The sequence below is a fragment of the Cryptomeria japonica genome, chromosome 2, assembly GCF_030272615.1.
Source record: "Cryptomeria japonica chromosome 2, Sugi_1.0, whole genome shotgun sequence".
Lineage (NCBI taxonomy): Eukaryota > Viridiplantae > Streptophyta > Pinopsida > Cupressales > Cupressaceae > Cryptomeria > Cryptomeria japonica.
Window position 1 is genome coordinate 88,454,816 of NC_081406.1, and position 20,867 is coordinate 88,475,682.

At 39.0% G+C, this 20,867-nt stretch overlaps 1 protein-coding gene across 3 annotated transcripts in view; it reads left to right on the forward strand.

Annotated features, from left to right (window-relative positions):
- Positions 1 to 20,867, forward strand: part of LOC131078811 (uncharacterized) — a 195,654-nt gene that overhangs the window by 111,931 nt on the left and 62,856 nt on the right. For all 3 annotated transcript variants that reach the window (XM_058016578.2, XM_058016577.2, XM_058016579.1), the window contains exon 5: positions 4,990 to 5,125. In XM_058016578.2, the coding sequence (XP_057872561.1) occupies positions 4,990 to 5,125 (136 nt within the window). The remainder of the gene's footprint in view (positions 1 to 4,989; positions 5,126 to 20,867) is intronic.

Sequence of the window (20,867 nt, forward strand, 5' to 3'; positions counted from 1 at the left end):
GCAAGGTATGGCGAAATCTTACTTTCTCTCGAATTTGAATTTTGATCGTCATTGCTTGAAAGTTTTGAATTTTGAAATTTTGAATTTCAGTGGCTCAATCGTTTTTTAGGAAATGATAACTCAAGGACTTATCATGAAGTTTCCTAAAATTAATCTAATCTATGTTATACATTGCAAAATCTAGTTTCTTATTATGAAATGTTGTGTAGGTATGGCGACCCCGAAGGCGGGAGCATCCACCAGTCGTCCAGCTCTCATGAAGGAAGATCAAAAGACCGAAGAAGTGGAGACCAAGATCGTGTCTAAGTGGAGCAACATTGGAGATACCAACTTGGGTAACTTCAGTACGAAGAAGTTTCGAGAGGTCCCTTACATTGGCAAGCCATCACCTGTCGCCAGGAGGATAATTGAAAGTGGCATCATTAAGGCGGCCGGCTTCCCTCCAGCAGTACAGTGCCATGAGTTGATGATCGAGTGTGCTCGTCATTATGATCCTCAGTCCAGAACGATCGTGTCCAAGGAAGGAAACACTTTGGCGTATCTTTCAGAGGAAGCTATAAGTGAGGCTTTCCATCTTCCAGAGCACAGAGATATGGTCTACAAGAGCATAGAAGGAGCCAGGTCCATGTACGAAGATGATCCAGATGCTTGCCTAAGCATCATCAACAAGAACTGGTTACTCAAGAGTCGTCCTCGCCTGAGCAAGATCCCGAACACACCACATAGGATCGATTTCTAGGAGGAGCACAGAGATTTGATTACAATGCTCATCCGAGTCACGGGAGCTCCTCAAGCCTTCTACTTTGAGAGGTGGATGTTCTACTTTATCCAGGTGATAGTTCAGGGAAAAGGAACAATTCATTGGGCTAGAATGATTAGCCATTGCTTGGACGTACAGTTGAGGAGACTCAAGGCTACCAAGTCCTTCCACATGAGTTCATACGTCATATATGCCTTAATCAGGAGCTTTGAGTACGCAGGACTACCTCACAGAGGAGTGATTGGAAGAGGACCCGGCGAGGTCAGAGTTTGTGATTCCTATGTCCACTTGCATCATCCGCCAGGAAGTAACTACAAGTTAGTTAATGATACCTTCACAATGAACATCACAAGGACGTTGCAAGGCGGGATTCACAACAGATTATCTCAGGATGCACAGGAACTAGTAAAGAGGTACGGTGCTTGGTTTATCCAATTTCCGAAGTTTACTTATATTAGAGTTCATGGATGTCCTTCACCTCCATACATGTTGCCGAGATATCCGACAGACAGAATAGTGTTACTTGAGGTAACAAGACAGTTGGCAGCTTATGCGAAGGCATTCAGACACAGACATGGAAATGGAGTTCCTGTACCTATCATCTTAGGCAATTCAGTTGAGGTATGTCCTAATGCTTTAGCCATGGATGACGCAGAGAAGGAGTTAGCTTTGTATTCTTTTTCATTCTTTGCTTTGAGAGATAGCTTTGATCCACATGGATATATAGAGGAGACAGTCGGTAGGAAGTTTAAGCATGAATTTCAGATAGAAGATTTTATGATGAATCTCCTAGACGATCTTGAAGTGAAAAGAAAGATGCATTCTAGATTGCCTTTGGATTTCATCAGGAAATGCAAGATTTATAGAGTGGCCGACCAAGCTCAGGACAGTGGCAGACATCTCCAGTCATCCTATGACCGAGAAAGCAAATCAGTAAGGTTAGATTGGAATGAGCCCGAGGTCGTGGATCTAGATGCTTTGATGGCTCCAGTCTTGTCTTGTACTCGCAGATGGATTGATGTGCAGCATCAGAAGTTGAGAGAGCAAGGCATAGCTATGACTTTCACTTTGGAAGAGAAACCAGCCGAAGGTGGAGCTAGTGTAAGCGAAGGTAATCCTAATCCCAGAAATGCAAGTGAAGGCAACCTTCGAAGTGCAAGTGAAGGCGATCTCCATCCAAGAGGCTCGAAGAGAAAAGAGAGACCTGAGAAGAAAGAATCTTCCAAGAAGAAGCAAGGGGCCAACCGAGATCGTTCATTCGGCACATCTTCTCGACAAGAGAAGAGGACACTTGAAGTGGAAGATTCTATGGAGTCAATGGTACAAAATGATAAAGAAGGACAGGCACCAGGTGGATCTCTTCAAGACAATGAGTTGCATGAAGATGGGGAAGATAATGAAGTAACATCTCCTCCCAGAGAAGAAGAATTGCTCAAGGAAATACAGGTTAAAGAGACAAGATCTGCCATCGCAGATTGGTTGAAGGAAAGATTAACTAGGGTGATCGTGATTGAAGACGAAGACAATGTAATTGATTTGGAGAGCCTTGTCGGACATTCCCAGGAAGTGACAAAAAAGAGGAAGGCTACCAAGATGTCCAAGATGATTAGAGATGAGACTGGATCCAGAAAGTTGCAGATAGCTACGCCGGCAGTGGACAAGTATGAAGGTGAGATCTTAGCAGAGGAATATGATATAGAGACATTTGAGCTAGGTCCATCCACAGCCGAGCAGACACTAGATGATGCCACCGATTCATTTGAGGCCTTGAAAGACAAGCTTAGGGAAGAAATGGAGAAGAATAGGAAGCTTGAGAGAGAGGTTGGTGCATGGAGAACATATTTCAGCCATCTCAATCAACCTTTGGGACGTCAGGATCCAGCAAGATCACTCATACAGGCACTTCCCCTTCAATCAATTGGTGAGGCAGAGAGATTCAGGAGTATGGTCCAGCGTATGAGTACTTGGATGGACAAATCTCATACAGTTGCCGTAGAATTTACAACAAGGATGATGAAGACTATTCATAGGGCTATCCAGGTTCTTGAGATTATCCACAACTTGATGATAACAGTAGCTGCTTTTGCTCATACCAAAGAGGTTATCATTCCTGTCTTGCGAGTAATCAGACAAACATCGAGGAAGGTCTTAGCACAGGAAAAGATTATGGATGGAGGACCTCACAGTTTACTTCAGTGGTCAACCTTACTCCAGATGAAGGAAGTTCTTTTCGAGGACATCAGTACTAGATGTAGCCATGTTGAGGAGGTTATCAACCCGATCCAAGATTTGAGGTACTACATACTATTCTTGGCAGGAGGATCGAAGTTGAGACAGATGTGGATTTGCAGGAATTGGAGGATAGAATCAAGGTTATCTTTTGCAAGGACACTAATATCATAGATGAGCAACAGGACCAGATATTTGCTACCATGCTCCTGATTGAGAAAACTAAGGAAATTGAACCTGAATGGGACGCTACTCTTCTCGAGGCATTTGATCAGGTCATCCACTTGGAAGAAAGAATGAAGAATCTTCCCGAGATTCCAATTGCTGAAATCGAAGGAATCGTGTCTAGATTCATTGCATATGCTAAAAAGGAGCATTGGAAAGGGAATAAGATTCTAGATGAGAGGTTATTATAGATGACATGGCACCTTAGTTGTCATTGGTTTATGTCTCCTAGATTTTTGTGCCAAATTTAATAATTGGCTATGCATTTAATGTTGTGCAATAAAAGGGGAACTTTTGTAATGAAACCCTAATTAAGGTTTAGGTGTCATAATCTTGGCCATTGATCTGCTTTTTGATCTGGACCGTTCATTGTAATTGAGGATGCTATTTATACCCTCATTTCTTTTCATTTTGCATTAGAAAAGAAGGAAAAAACTAGAAATTAGAGAGAGTTAGAAATTATTGATGTATTAGAGAGATTAGAGTTTAGAAGCAATTTACTTTTGTAGCAAGATTGAGCTTTGAGAAAGGAATTCAAGCAATTGTTGTACATGATGGCTTTGAGATCAATGAAATATTGAAGTTATGGTGTTTTGTTGCAATTCTTTTGGTTATCTTCATGGTTGTTCATTTTCCTTGAATCATTCTCAATCGAAGTAGTGTGTTAATTCGAAGGACAAAGTGTTGGACTTGATCTTCGGTAGGATTCGCTTTCCAAACCACTAGCTTCTTGCTGATTGTAGGAATGCCTTGCGTGGTCGACTGGAGATATTTGAATCGTTTAAACCTTCAATCATTGTTGTATCTTGGATATGTACCTTCGTGGTAGTGTCCTTGGTCTTTGATGTATTGAAAAATCATTTGTTACTTTAGAAGATCGCATCAATTTCAATTGAGTTGTTAATTTATGGCAATGTTGAAATTGGTAGAATCTCACCAAGTCTTGTCCACATTGAGTCATTCTTAGGGTTAGACTAGATTAGACCTCTTGCAAACCCTATCGTTTTGATATTTTTTGAAAAGCTTGTTTAGTTTAGCAAAATCTTCGGCAACGTAAGGCCCCTTGATGACACAACAATCACAACGACCACTGGTGCTTATCCAGATGTAGAGACCTTACATCAAAGAACCTTGGAGTCATCCTGATTGATCCTTTTTCGCGATATCTTTAGCAATCAGAGGCTTTACTCAAGAGAGGATAAGGTACCTTTAGGTATTTTATTCTGTGTTTGATAGTGTACAAAATACACGTCAACAGGTCCCTTGTCCAAGACGGGGTGGGGTGTGCATAATGCACAACACAACATATACCAGATAGAGTAATAAACTATATCTTTGTCCACATGAAGTTCCTACAAAATTAGACCAAAGATGATCAACCAAGGATCAAACAGTTGTTTTTCCTCACCATGGAAGTCTATTTTAAGCACTTGATGGATTCCAAACAAACCACAACCATTGATGACTAACAACTAACTATTGGAAGTAGAGAAGTGAATAACACATAGTTAAGTACAAAACATAACAAAGGCATGTTGTGCTAACTACTTGTATATCAATTGTTTGAAAGGTCTTAATTTGTGATGTATTAAACAATTAATTTGTGATGATTAATGTTTCCTTGAACTAGGTTTTTACTATTACTAAACCAGACAATGGCCATGGACTTAACTTTTCATTCATAGAAAAGATATCATGAGAGCATTTTTGATAAGATTATGAATATGAAGATAGATGACAGTACAATAATGGATGTATTGACTCTTGTGATTCAGATTGGATGGCAGCTATTTCTTTTTTAATGGCTATAGTTGGATTGCTTTGGAAGTCAAAGTTTCATGTATATTGGCTCCTATCTTCATCTGCAATTGGGCTATTGCTTGCTTGCTTTTGGATGTATCACATGTTAAGGTAATTTCTGCTAAACCATCTTATACTTTGTTGAGTAACACAAAACAGCCTATGTTTGTCTCATTCTGTAAATGGTTAACATGTTTGATATACTTTCTTGCATAGTAATTTTCTATTATTTAGGAAGAATCTTTAAACTATCTATCTCTTATTCTAAAACATGTTCTATGGCATTCTCCTTCTAGAGTGTTTCTTTGTAGATTGTTGTAATTTTACTTGTAAGCTTTAGTCTGCTTTAATATGAAAACTATCAAACGAGAAATGGCAGGAACTATCTTTATATGAATCTTTTTCCTTATGGAAACAGCATACACCACAATAAACATATGTTGAAGTTATGTAACTATGTTAGTCGATACTACCCTGGATGCCTCCATAGTCGATATCCATACCACCATGGTTCTGGTATTGCTTCAGGCGCTTGCTGGTTTTTTGTATTGATTTTGGATACTGTTGTGACCATTTCACACATCGCCCCATTAAAATGGGGACCCCCTCTTTTTGCTCGGTTTTGCCTGTTTCTCTCTCTGCTTTTAGGGTTTTGGGTTAGTGAGTTAGTCGTCTGGATTAGGGTTAAGCCTTAGGGTTTCCGTTTTGGTGTTTTTAAGCCAGAATCCAGTCCAATTTTGAAGATTGTTGAGCTTCCTCTCGTGGAGTGCAATTTTGAAATAGGGTGAATCTGTCAGGAGGTCAAATGAGTTTGTCTAGGTTCAGCCAGATTTTGAATGCAAATCCAAATTTTGCCTAAAAGTGTTAATGATGGAATTTTGAGATTTTGTTTGAGTGATTTAGACCAAATTTTGGAAATTTTGATAATTGATCCCAGGCATTGGAAATGGCCTAATTTTGCCTTGCGAGGTAACTGAAGTCTTAAAAACTTGATATTTTGGCCTGTGGAAGCAAATTCGCTCCTGTCCCTCAGTCAGGGACCTGGGCGAAAATCATATTTTACACATCTTAGTCATTAATTTATTTCATTTGTCTTGTGCAGGGTCGCTAGGAGATGCAATTGATCGCGAATTGAAGGTTTTGGAAGATTTTGAGACTCAAAATTGGCAAATTTTTCAAGTTTAAGGCCAAATCGCTCCTGTCCCTCAGTCAGGGACCAGGGCGAAATGACTTATTTAGGCCATTTTGACTTCATTTTGATCAAATTGAGACATCAAGAACGTAATGGAAGGTGAAATCAACATGATAGAGCCCCAGGATTGAGTTGTTTGCAATGAAAAGTTGAACTTTTGCCCTCTAGGACAAAAAATCGCTCCTGTCCCTCACTGAAGGACCGGAGCTTGAAATCCAAAATTGCCTTGTCCTTGAAAAATTTGAATGATTTCACGAGTTGAGAAGAACAAAGGAAGTTCATCTTAGCAGTTGAATATAACTTGAGGGTACCATAATGAGGAAAATTGGCCCTAGAAGCAAAATCGCTCCTGTCCCTCTGCCAGGGACCAGGGCGAATTTTAGTGATAGCTCCTGTCCCTTTGCCAGGGACTAGAACGATTTTCCTTATAAAACAAGTTTTGGGCAAAGATCAAGTAAGTGTTAAGTTTAAGGCAAGCAAAGGAAGCATAACGAATCTATTGAAGATCATTTAGAGTTTGCAAGACGCCAAATGAAGCCCATATTTGCCAAGTTCGCTCCTGTCCCTCTCCAAGGGACCAGAGCGATTTCTTCTCAAAACAAATTTCCCACCAAGTTGGAGCAAGACTCACGTTAAAGATAAGTGAAGGGGAGCGTAATGAGCCCATTGAAGACAAATTTGAAAGTTGGCAAAGCACGAATGAGCCTATAAATGAAAGTTCGCTCCTGTCCCTCAGCCAGGGACCAGGGCAAAATCAAGGTTATCTAATATTCCCCTCCAAGTTTAAGTCGCTCCAGGCCAAGGTATAAGGGGGCAATGATGTTTGGAACGCCTCGAAGAGAAACCAAGTTGCAAGGACCGCGAAAAGTGATGGAGATGGTCAAGTTCGCTCCTGTCCCTCACCAAGGGACCAGAGCGAAATAGTCAAATATGCTTAAACTTTGAAGGCCACTTTCGTTTCAAACGTTCAAGAAGGAATAAAGGGCACCATTTTACGCCTTGAAGACAATTTGATATCAATATGATGAAGGATTTGCACCATAAACTAAAGTTCGCTCCTGTCCTTCAGTCAAGGACCAGGGCGATATTCACTAGACTGGTCATTTCTTTCAAAAAACCACGTCAAGGCGAGGTCGCACAAGGTCGAAAATGTCTTTGGAAGGTGATGAACGAGGAGTTAAGGTTAAAAGATGACAAATTTGAGCTAGAATTCAAAGTTCGCTCCTGTCCCTCACCAAGAGACCAGGGCGATATTCACTTAAATATCAAATTGGCCTTGCAAAGGACAAGTTAAGTATGCGTAGAATGAATAGATAAAGTTATTTCTTGCCTTGTGACGTAAGTTGGCAATTAAAATGATCAAGGATCAAGGAGAAATACAAAGTTCGCTCCTATCCCTCACTAAGGGACCAGGGCGAAAATGGTCTAGGGGACATTCATTCAAAAGATTGAATCGATCAAGCTCAAGGTTCCCCAATTAAAATGCCAATTTTGACGTAGAAGAAGTGACTTTGAACGTAAAAGGCGTGAAAATCAAGAGCAAAATGCTAGATCGCTCCTGTCCCTCTCCCAGGGACCAGAGCGATGTGGTTTGTACCCTTTCACCTCTCATGTTTTGGCGCTAACACCATTTTCAAATTATTTCAAATGCTAAATTTCGATAAAATGGGCATTTAATAAGTGCGCACAAGACATTTAATTAATTAATTTTGCCTTTTAAAAAATCGAAATAATTAATTACAAGGCATTTAATTAATTAATTATTAATTTAAATAAAGAAAGAGCGCTTGGGTTTATTTTAAATGTTTTGCAAAGTCGGCCTCCTCTTTTTATTTAAAATTTTGTTATTATTTGACTTATTTCCAAGTCGGCCTATGTGCAATTAGAGGGTGAGCGCCTATATAATGAAGGTGTGATATCTCATTTCAAACCATCATATTCATCCTTTCATATGCGATTTGGAAGACAAGGAGAGTGCGCATTTGGTTTGAAGTGAAGCGAATTTGCTATCAAGACGTTGAAGACCCCAAAAGTTGGCGAAGTTATCAAGGAAGCCGCCTTTGCTAGAGGAGGATCGCATTGATACTTCAAATTTTGATTTTTTGCCTAGGCGATTTCCTTGTTTTGCTTTTTAGAGTTAGCTCTCAAGTGAGGTATGGCGAAGTCTTCCCTTGTCTTGAATTTTGAATCTTGATCGTCATTTCTTAAATTTTGAATTTTGAGATTTTGAATTTCCTGTAGCTCAATCGAATTTAGGAAATGATAACTCAAAGACTTATCATGAGGTTTCCTAAATTCAATCTCTAATCTAATCTATGTTTATACATTGCAAAATCTATTACTTATTATGAAATGTTGTGTAGGTGTTACAATGGCGACCCCGAAGGCGGGAGCATCCGCCAGTCGTCCAGCTCTCATGAAGGAAGATCAGAAGAACGAAGAATTGGAGACCAAGATCGTGTCGAAGTGGAGCAACATTGGAGATACCAACTTGGGCAACTTCAGTGTGAAGAAGTTTCGAGAGGTCCCTTACATTGGCAAGCCATTGCCTGTTGCAAGGAGAATAATTGAAAGTGGCATTATCAAGGCGGCCGGCTTCCCTCCAGCAATCCAGTGCCATGAGTTGATGATCGAGTGTGCTCGCCATTATGATCCACAATCCAGATCGATAGTGTCCAAGGAAGGAGACACTTTTGCTTATCTTTCAGAGGAAGCTATCAGTGAAGCTCTTCACTTGCCAGAACATAAAGATATGATTTATAAAAGCATAGAAGGAGCCAGGTCCATGTACGAAGATGATCCAGACACTTGCCTAAGCATCATCAACAAGAATTGGTTACTCAAGAGTCGTCCTCGCCTGAGCAAGATTCCGAATACACCACATAGGATCGACTTCCAGGAGGAGTACAGAGATTTGATAACACTACTCAACCGAGTCACAGGGGCTCCTCAAGCCTTCTATTTTGAGAAGTGGATGTTCTACTTCATCCAAGTGATAGTTCAGGGGAAAGGAACAATCCATTGGGCTAGAATGATTAGCCATTGCTTGGATGTACAGTTAAGGAGATTGAAGGCTACCAAGTCTTTCCACATGAGTTCATACATCACATATGCCTTGATCAGGAGCTTTGAGTACGCAGGACTACCTCACAGAGGAGTGATTGGAAGAGGACCTGGCGAGGTCAGAGTTTGTGATTCCTATGTTCATTTGCATCATCCTCCAGGAAGCAACTACAAGTTAGTTAATGATACCTTCACGATGAACATCACTAGGACATTGCAAGGTGGGATTCACAATCGGCTATCTCAGGATGCACAAGAGCTTGTAAAGAGGTATGGTGCATGGTTTATCCAATTTCCGAAATTTACATATATTAGAGTTCATGGATGTCCTTCACCTCCCTTTATGTTGCCAAGATATCCGACAGACAGAATAGTGTTACTTGAGGTAACAAGACAGTTGGCAGCTTGTGTGAAAGCATTCAGACACAGACATGGAAATGGAGTTCCTGTGCCTATCATATTAGGGAATTCAGTTGAGGTATGTCCTAATGCCGTAGCCATGGATGATGCAGAGAAAGAGTTAGCTTTATATTCATTTTCATTCTTTGCCATGAGAGAGAGCTTTGATCCTTATGGGCATATAGAAGAGACAGTCGGAAGGAAATACAGGCATGAACCTCAGATAGAAGACTTCATGATGAATCTCTCAGATGATCTTGAAACGAAAAGGAAAATGCATTCCAGATTACCTTTGGACTTCATCAGGAAGTGCAAAATTTACAGAGTGGCCGACCAAGCTCAGGACAGTGGCAGACATCTTCAATCATCTTATGATCGAGAAAGCAAATCAGTGAGGCTAGATTGGAATGAACCCGAGGTTGTGGATCTAGATGTTTTGATGGCTCCAGTCTTGTCTTGTACTCGCAGATGGGTTGATGTGCAGCATCAGAAGTTGAGAGAGCAAGGCATATCTATGACTTTCACTTTGAAAGAGAAACCAGTTGAAGGAGGAGCAAGTGTAAGTGAGGGTAATCCTAATCCCAGAAATGCAAGCGAAGGCAACCTTCGAAGTGTAAGTGAGGGCAATCCTCATCCAAGAGGCTCGAAAAGAAAAGAGAGACCCGAGAAAAGAGAATCTTCCAAGAAGAAGCAAGAGGCCAATAAAGATCGTTCATCCGGCACATCTTCTCGACCTGAGAAGGGGACACTTGAGATAGAGGAGTCTATGGAATCAATGGTACAGAACGATTAAGAAGGACAGGCACCTCGAAGGTCACCAAGTGGGTCTCTCCAAGCTAAGGAGCTACATGAAGATAGGGAAGATAATGAAGTAACGTCTCCTCTCAGGGAAGAAGAAACATTGCCCAATGAGATACAGGTTAGAGAAACAAGATCGGCCATCCCAGATTGGTTAAAGGAAAGACTAACAAGGGTGATTGTGATCGAGGACGAGGACAGTGTGATTGATTTAGAGAGCCTTGTTGGAAATTCTCAAAAGATGACAGAGAAGAGGAAGGCTACTAAGATGTCCAAGATGATCAGAGATGAGACAGGATCCAGAAAATGGCAGATAGCTACACCGGCAGTGGACAAGTATGAAGGTGAAATCCTCGCAGAAGAATATGATGTAGAGACATTTGAGCTTGGTCCACCCACAGCCGAGCAGATGTTGGATGATGCCACTGATTCATTTGAGGCACTTAAAGACAAGCTTAGAGAAGAAATGGAGAAAAATAGAAAGCTTGAGCGAGAGGTCAGTGCTTGGAGAAGCTACTTTAGCCATCTCAATCAGCCTTTGAGACGTCAGGATCCAGCAGTATCTCCTACACAGGCACTTTCCCTTGAATCAGTTGGCGAGGCAGAGAGAGTCAGGAGTTTGGTTCAGCTTATGAGCTCATGGATTGACAAATCCCATACAGTTGCTATGAATTTGCAACAAGGATGATGCAGACCATTCACCGAGCTATTCAGGTTCTTGAGGTCATCCACAACTTGATGATAACTGTAGCTGCTTTTGCTCATACTAAGGATGTTATCATTCCTGTCCTGCAAGTAATCAGACAAACATCAAGGAAGGTTCTAGTGCAAGAAAAGATAATGGATGGAGGACCTCAGAGTTTACTTCAGTGGTCGACTTTACTCCAGATGAAGGAAGTTCTCTTCGAGGACATCAGTACCAGATGCAATCAGGTTGAGGAGGTTATCCACCCGATCTAGGACAAAGTGTTTGAGGTACTACGTACTATTCTTGGCAGGAGGATCGAAGTTGAGACAGATGTGGATTTGCAGGAATTGGAAGATAGAGCCAAGGTCATCTTTTGCAAAGATGAGAATGTTATTACAAATGAGCAACGAGATCAGATGTTTGCCACCATGCTCCTGATTGAGAAGACCAAGGAACTTGAACCTGAATGGGACGCTACTCTTCTCAAGGCATTTGATTAGGTCATCCACTTAGAAGAACGAATGAAGAATCTTCCCGAGATTCCAATTGCTGAGATCGAAGGAATCGTGTCTAGATTCATTGCATATGCTAAAAAGGAGCATTGGAAAGGGAATAAGATTCTAGATGAGAGGTTGTTATAGATGATGTGCCACCTTAATTGTCATTGGTCTATGTCTCCTAGATTTTTGTGCCAAGTTTAATATTTGGCTATGCATTTAATGTTGTGCAATAAAAGGGGAACTTTTGTAATAAAACCCTAATTAGGGTTTAGGTGTCATAATCTTGGCCATTGATCTTCTTTTGATCTGGACCGTTCATTGTAATTGAGGATGCTATATATACCCTCATTTCTTTTCATTTTGTAACTAGAACTAAGAAACTAGAGATGAGATATCAGCATTAGTGATTAGAGAAGCAAGTATTTTGTAGCAAGATTGAGCTTTGAAGAAGGAATTTCAAACAATTGTTGTTCATGATGGCTTTGAGATCAATAAAATATTGAAGTTATGGTGTTTTATTGCAATTCATGTGGTTATCTTCATGGTTGTTCGTTTTCTTGAATCATTCTCAATCAAAGTAGCGTTTTAATTTGAAGGACAAAGTGTTGGACTTGATCGTCGGTGAGATTCACTTTCCAAACCACTAGCTTCTTGCTGATTGTAGGAACGCCTTGCGTGGTCAACTGGATCAACTTGAATCACATAAACTTTCAATCATTGTTGTATCTTGGATATGTGCCTTCGTGGTAGTGTCCATGATCCTTGATGAATTGAAAAATCATTTGTTACCTTAGAAGATCGCATCAATTTCAATTGAGTTGTTACTTTATGGCAATATTGAAGTTGGTAGAATCTTGCCAAGTCTCGTCCACATTGAATCATTCTTAGGATTAGATTATACTTTATCTCTTGCAAGCCCCACTCTTTTGACCTTTTTTGAGAGCTTGTTAGTATTAGGAAACCCTATTCCCGCAGTTCGGATTTGGCGTAAGACCCCTTGATGAAACAGCAATCACAACGACCACTGGTGCTTATCCACACATAGAGACCCTACTTAAAAGAACATTGAAGTCACCCTAACTGATCCTTCTTGCGATATCTTCAGCAGTTAGAGATTTTATTCAAGAGAGGATAAGGTACCCTTGGGTATTTTATTCTGTGTATGATTGTGTACAAAATACACGTCAACAGATACCCAATTGTCATAAAAAATATACAATAAAAACACAGTGCCAGTCGAGGATGCTCTTAATGAAGAACAATTTGATGATTTGTTCATGTAGGTTTTGAATTTGACTGATTATTGACTACTTTCCTATTTTGAAAAGATAATATAATCCAATGGGATATATCATTAATATTTTGAATTGCAAATTATTAGAATATTTTGTTACTTTTTTTTGGTTTGTTTTATACGCATATAACATGATATTATAAGAAATATTATCTATAACCTTGTATTTTTTATTAATTTTTGTTCAGACATCCTGAGTTAAATGCAGAACAGTTGTGCCAACAGGGCATAGACTGGATGGTTAAGCCTGGATAGTGGTCACAAGTTCAAATACCCGGCTTCAATCAGTGCATGAGTAAGGGCAGCTCATGTGGCTGGAGGTTATAGGTGCTGCATAATTAGGATCTCACAAATGGGGTCCTGACTAGTGTTTACTCCTCTATCAAAAAATAAAAGAAAAGCAGAACAATTGTACACAATTTTTGTTCTAGTAAGATCTGTAAATAACTACAAATATGATGCATATTATAGCACTGTTCTTTGACGTATTATGGATGCTTTTTTCTGGTTGTTTGACTAATTGTAAGTGTCATATGTAGGGAGGGACAAAATTAGCATTTCACTGGGGAAGATAATGATACAAGAATTATATTTATTTTGTACATACTTCCTATTACCTATTTAGAGTAGACATTTTCAATTCCTTGTCTGCACAATCGGTTTTCCCTTGCAGCTGGCCCAAAAACTAAAACATTCTACCAAATTAAATGTGTCCTGATAATTAAGTTTTTTTTGTTGGGTGATAACGAGTCATGAAGCCATACAATTAGCAATCCATAGATGCGTTTTTTATGCACTTCATACACAATGAAATACCAAGTATTTTATCCTCTCTTGAAAAAAATCCTCTCGAATGCTAAGCGATCTGATCATATGAGGTGACTCCAAGGTTTCGATAGTCAGGTCTTGACTTTATTCATGGATAGACTGAGTGTATTGATGTGATATTGCTGGAATCACAAGGGGACTTATGTTTTATATTTGAACACTGCTGAAACATGAAGACTTACTTGAAAAACAAATAGCAAAAGGAATTAAGGGTTAAGAAAGCTAATCTAATCCTAAGATCAATGATGACGATCAATGTTACTTAGATAGACAAACTCCTTTGAATCAAGTCTTGCTTTGCGATGATGACAACAACTACACAAGACTGATGCAATCTTCTTAGGAAAATGGAAGATTTTCATATTGCAAGTACATCACTCAAATACCCAATGCTGGCACAACTTGAACAAGTATCTACAATCAAACTTAGCGCAATGACGAGGTTCAAGCTAACTTTACATTGTGACTTACAATCAACAAACCACAAAAAGTATGAACCAAGGAATTCATCACAATATCCTCATAAGCATCCACCATATCCTCATAAGCATCCACCATAATCAATGAACTTTGCTTAAACTATGAGAAGTAGAGACCATGTAACAAGTTGAAATATCACACTAGATTCGCCATAATTTCAATGAATAAAGTATTTTATTACAAGAAGTATTGGCAATAATCTCCTTTCCTCCTATTCTACTCTACTTGCTACCTAATTACTATTTGTGAACAATTATCTATTTATTAGCAACTATTAACCTTTACAAATGAGAGAGTGGAGTCTTATATAGTGCTCTCAATACAATTCAATGGCCCAAATTGATTCTGAAATCAATAGTTGAGATCTTACAATAAAACCCTATTGAGGGTTTTCTACAACAAACTCTTTTCCTGACCAATGAGATCATTACAATGAATTGGAGACATGTCCTTCTGGATTTCTAACCAATGAGAAAATAGGTTAGATATGTGAAACAATATATGACAAATTGCCATGTGTCACTTGCTGCTTTCTTGGATGAATCAGGTTCAACATATTTGGATGCGTTGACTTGGAAGAACTTGATTGGTTGGTGATGAATAGGATGCCACATCAGCTACATCATCATAAAGTGTTTGAGATTGAGACATATCTCTTGATACTCAACATTTCCAATTTTCTCAATGCAATGATGATGGGACATATTCCCAAATTGTATCATCTAAGCACGGTCAAGTGAACTTTCTAACTTTGCTTAGCTCTTCCACCTCCGTAGGAATGAAAATTGTTTCCTCTTGATTATTTTCATTGCCTTGATCTTTCTTTCTTTCATATTTCATCATCATCCTTCTTATACCTCGGATGTACTTGACCTCTTTGGATTTCCAAAGGAAATCCAAGGTCATTGTAGTTGTAGCTTTCATTTGCACTATCTTCCTTTGTCATCACCTTGAACATGTTGATCTTTGCACTTGCACTGCTGAGTTCATTCACTAAATTCTTTGCTTTAGACATGCTTTTGATGTTGATGGAGCTCATCCCTTTCACCATGATGAAGACCTTAACGTTAACCTTGCATAGGTATCTTGTGCTTGCTTGATGAATTCCTTCACCTTGGAGTACTAGCAATAATTCTTGGATTTCTGGAGGAAATTCAAGATTGTAAAATATCCTTTTGTCTTTGTTACTATCTTCCTCCAAGACTTGGCAAGTTGATCCTCCTTGCTATGACTTAACTTCTTCATGTTGTTGGAGTATCGTTCATGCTATGACATCTTGATCTCTTTCTTGTATCGGCTCCTTGAAATGTGTAAATTCTGATGTTGTCTTTTCACCTTGCACATCTTCTTGTCTTCATGCCTCAAGTCCAAGTCTTCATGTTTCTCTTCTTGCCTTTGTAAAGTTTTATTCAATTGCAATGAAAGAACATATTATATATGTGAGAATTTTATATGATTATATTGTCTAATAATCTGATTGTTTTGTTGGAGGCAGAAGGAGAGAGATCATTAATATTTTTATATGTCTTCTCCAAATGATTCATGTCGGGCTTTATATGTTTAGAAGACTGGTCAATAGATGTCTTGACCGGTCATGTCTTTTAGACATGACCGATCAAGGCACCTATTGATCGGTGCACATCCCGATTTCGGCTATGTTTGTTAAGTAACATTTAATACTTAACACTCGATTGAAACGGTGTTAGTTATGATGCTTTGTTAATGGCCCGAATAAATGTTTATCTCGATAACGATAAGCATTACATATGCTATCAGGTTAATACTCCGATAGCATATTAATGCCGATTCATAAATGAATTGACATTAATATGCTATCGGGTTACTAGCTCGATAGCATTTAGATCAACGCTTAACTATGTTAAGCAAGTCGTCAATCTTTATCCAATGTCAATATCATAATCATGATCAATGTTATAATGTGATAAACATATTCAGTTCGGAAAGCATAAATCAGATAATCTAATAACATAGATGAGTAAACCAAAACAAAATAGAGGAGATTAAAGGGTTAGGAAAGTCTTATCTTGCAGAAGCTACTAATGCATTAACACTCCCTCTTAGCTTTGGAAGACAGATAAAGGAACCTGCATCACATTTCTTTTCCATAATATCAGTCTCCAAGAATATATATCATCTATACATATGATATGAAGTACCATCAGGACATAAGATACAAATATAAAACATCACTCTAAGTATGTGACATAGAGTATCACCTAACCATGTGATATAAAAGATTCATCATTTTATTATGACAAGATATCACCTGAACACGTGATAACAGTATTTCCTAAACACGCAATACTAAGGATCAACATATGAGGATGGTTAGATTCTCATCTTATCCAGGTTGTGATATGTGCACAAACATTTTATACAAATGTTTTATCACAACACCATCATGGTACATCCATGACATACCAGAGATCCATCACGATAACTGGTTTAGAGAATCATAAGATTGTCACCTTATGATGTCTGCATACAAGTGTTCATAATCTGAGAGATCGCCACCTCTTAGATATGAACACAGGGGGTGAAACCCAGAATGCCCCAACATGACAAAAGAAGTTTACACATTAAACATCTTATTTACAAAGCAGATTACCTTTCTATCATACCTAAACCATTTCTGACTTGATCAACCTTCACTCTGGAAAGTGGTTTGGTCAGAATATCTGCAGTCTGATCTTCTGTACCAACATATTCCAGTTTGATCACATTTTTGTCTACCATGTCTCGTACATAATGGTATGGAATCTCAATATGCTTAGATCTGTCATGAAATATTGAATTTATAGAAAGCTTTATGCAACTCTGGTTGTCACAGTGGATGACAGTGGGTTTCATGGGTTCACCAAATAGTCCCACAAGCAACTTCCTAAGCCATACTGCCTGTCGAGCAGCCATGGAAGCTGCAATGTACTCGGCCTCGGTGGAACTTTGTGCTACAGAAGATTGTTTTCTGCTGATCCAAGATATCATGGCTGATCCTAAACTGAAGCAACACCCTGAAGTGCTTTTTTTGTCAATCACACTTCCAGCCCAATCTGAGTCTGTAAATCCGTGTAGGTCTAGATCGACTTTCTCATATTTGAGACCAAGGTTTAGAGTACCTTGTAAATATCTCATAATGTGTTTTACTGCAATCAAGTGAATTTCCTTAGGCTCACACATAAACTGACTTAAGGCATTGACCGCATAACAGATATCTGGCCTTGTATTCACCAGATACATCAGGGACCCAATTATCTGTTTGTAGAGAGTAGGGTCAGTGGATTGTGACTCTGCTGATGCTTCCTTAAGTTTATGTAAATTTGTTTCCATGGGAGAGGTCATAGGTCTGTAGTTATGCATTCCAAATCTCTTCAAAATATCCAAGGTATAATTTCCTTGGTTTAGTATAATATTTTCAGAATTTTGCCATATTTCCAAACCTAGGAAGTAATGAAGGAGTCCCAAGTCCTTCATATCAAATTCTTTAGATAAATCTTTCTTACATTGATCTATGAGGTGATCTTCTCCTGTGATTAGTAAGTCATCAACATATAGAATCAATATTAACATATCACCTTTATTTTGTTTGTAGTAGAGATTTGGATCTGCATCATTTTTAGAGAAGCCTAGTTTAGAGAGATAGGTGTCAATTCTTTCATACCGGGCCCTGAGAGCCTGTTTAAGCCCATAGAGAGCTTTCTTTAGTCTGCACACATGAGACTCTGCACCCTGAATTTCAAATCCTTTAGGTTGCTCTAGGTAGACTTCTTCTGAGATCTCACCATTAAGAAATGCTGTCTTCCATCTGGTGCACCTTCCACCCTTTTGCTGCTGCAATGGCTAGTACTGTTCTTACCGAGGTATATCTGGCTACAGGTGCAAAGGTTTCTTCATAATCTATTCCTTCCCTTTGAGAGAATCCTCTAGCTACAAATCTGGCCTTGTGCTTTTCAATACTCCCATCTGCAGCATGTTTGATTTTAAAAAGCCATTTAGATGAAAGAACAGATTTCTTAGTAGGCCTAGGAACGATCTCCTAACATCATTCTTCATAATGGACTGATACTCTTCAGACATGGCATCCTTCCATACTTGATGTTTAAGTGCATCTGACACATTGTTTGGTTCAGCTTTAGAGAGATCATTCATAAGAGCAACATAGCTAGTGAATTTATTAGGTCTTTTGCTTTCCTTGAAGGTTCCTGAAGGAGCAGCAAACTTCTAAGCTTCTGCTACAGTCTTGGTGGCCCATAAAGGTCTTTTCTTGAGGTTTTCTCTAGGTGGTATTGGAGTTTCACCTATAGTTTGCTCAAGATTCTCCCTCTGAAGCTCTGGAGTAGGATCTTCTTCTATGTTAGGAGTGGAGATATAGATTTCAGGCTCTATTGTACGTAGGGCTCTTTTGAAGTCTAAATCTTCTTCAAAGATTACATCCCTATTAAGTTCAATATTTCTCTGACTATGTATATATATTCTATAGGCCTTGGATGTTTCACTATATCCTACAAGTATTCTCCTTTTTCCAGAAGGTTCTAGTTTTAGTCTTTTCTCTTTAGGTACATGTATATAGACAGGACACCCAAATATCCTAAGGTGGCTGATATCTGGCTTTAGTTTGGTAAATACTTCCTCAGGAGTTTTATTTTCAAGATGTGAGTGAGGACATCTGTTTTGTATACACAGAGCAGTGTTAGTTGCTTCTGCCCAAAGATTGATATTTAGATTTTGATCAAGAATCATGGCTTTGGAGGCTTCTACAATTGTCCTATTTTTCCTCTCAGCTACCCCATTTTGTTGAGGATTATAAGGTATTGTTAGCTCCCTCTTAATCCCTGAGTTTTTACAAAAATCTCTAAATAATTCTGATGTGTATTCCCCCCATTATCAGTCCTTAGGATTTTAATTTTATGTCCTGAGTAGTTCTCCCTCAGTGATTTAAACTCTTTTAAACCTACTAAGGATCTCTTCTGATTCTTTACACTTCAGAAAGTAGATCCAAGTTTTCCTAGAGTAGTCATCAACAAATATTACATAATACAAACATCCTCCTAGAGAGGGAACAGACATGGGTCCACATATATCAGAATGAACTAACTCTAAAACTTTGCTTGTCTTCCTAGTACTATTATGGAAGGCACCCTTGATATTTTTACCTAGGGCACATCCCTTGCATGCCTCTAAATGATTTTGCTGCAACTTAGGTAAACATGTGACAAGGTTTCCCATAGATGATAAAGCTTTATAATTCAGGTGGCCTAGTCTTCTATGCCAGACCTCATTTGCATTTGTTGCTTCATGAATTAGGGCTAGGTTGGGCTCTGTGCACAGCTCATACAAATAGCCTTGTCTTTGACCAATGACTTTAGCTTTCTTGATGGAAGAATTACTTGGCCAAGCCAAAACCTTGTTCTCCATGAAGGTTACTCTGTATCCGTTATCTTCTAGGGCTGATATGGAGACTAGATTTCTCTTGATGCCCGGGACATATAGTACTCCTTCGAGTTGCAATGATATGCCTGTCTTCAGTTTTATGGTGCAGGAACCAATTCCTCTAACTGGATGTGAGGAATCATCTCCGATGGTTACTTCCTCATCATTATCCTCTGTCATGGAGTCTAGCACTTCTCTAAACCCTATAATGTGTTTGGATGAGCCACTGTTGATCACCCAGGAGTTAGACTTATTTGATGCATGGCTTGTAAGTGCTGAGTAGAGGACATAGTTCTGGGAGTCATCTTCTCTTTTAGATTTTCTTGCTCTGGCAAATGTGGCTTGTTTGGCTCTCTCTGGATATTTTGCAACAAAGTGCCCGAACTTATCGCACCTATAGCATTGAATATGTGATAGTTCTCTCTTTGAAGTGTTCTTGCCTTGATGACCCTTCCTCTTCCTAAATTGCTTCTTCTTGGTTGTCTTATTTGTGTTAGTATTTAGAACTTGAAGATCTTCGTCTATGTTCTTTTGTTTTATTCCCATCTTGTTCAATCTTGATTCTTCTTGGAGACAATCGTCCCTTAATCTTTCAAACTTAGGATACTTGGACCTTGCACTGATGCCTTGGACAAATGTACTCCATCCACTAGGCAACCCATCTAGAGCAATGAGTGTTAACTCTTTGCTTTGGATCTCGTAATCCAGAGTTGCTAGTTCATCTCTTAGAATTGATATTCGCATAAAGTAGGCGTTGATTGTCTCCCCCTTGTTCATGGTGATATGATTTGTTTCTCGTTTTAATGCCAGAGTTCGACTTGCATTTGATATCTCAAATGTGCTTTCAAGTGCTTTGAACATTTTATAGGCTGTCTGATGTTTTCTTATGATGGGCATTATTTTGTTTCTCACCCCATCAACTATTATTTTGATGGCCTTTTCATTTCCCTCAATCCATGCTGTTTTGTTAGGTTCATTTTTCAGGTTGATCATTTTTAGTTTGAACAAATGAATCCACTTTGTTCTCCTTTAAGATCATCTCGATTCTGAACTTCCAGGCTGAAAAATCATCGCCACCTCCAAGTCTGTCTTCGAATCTGATAGCGCTGGCCATTGGAGAAATGTGATGTAGTATATAACCTTGTTCTTAAATTATTCACAAA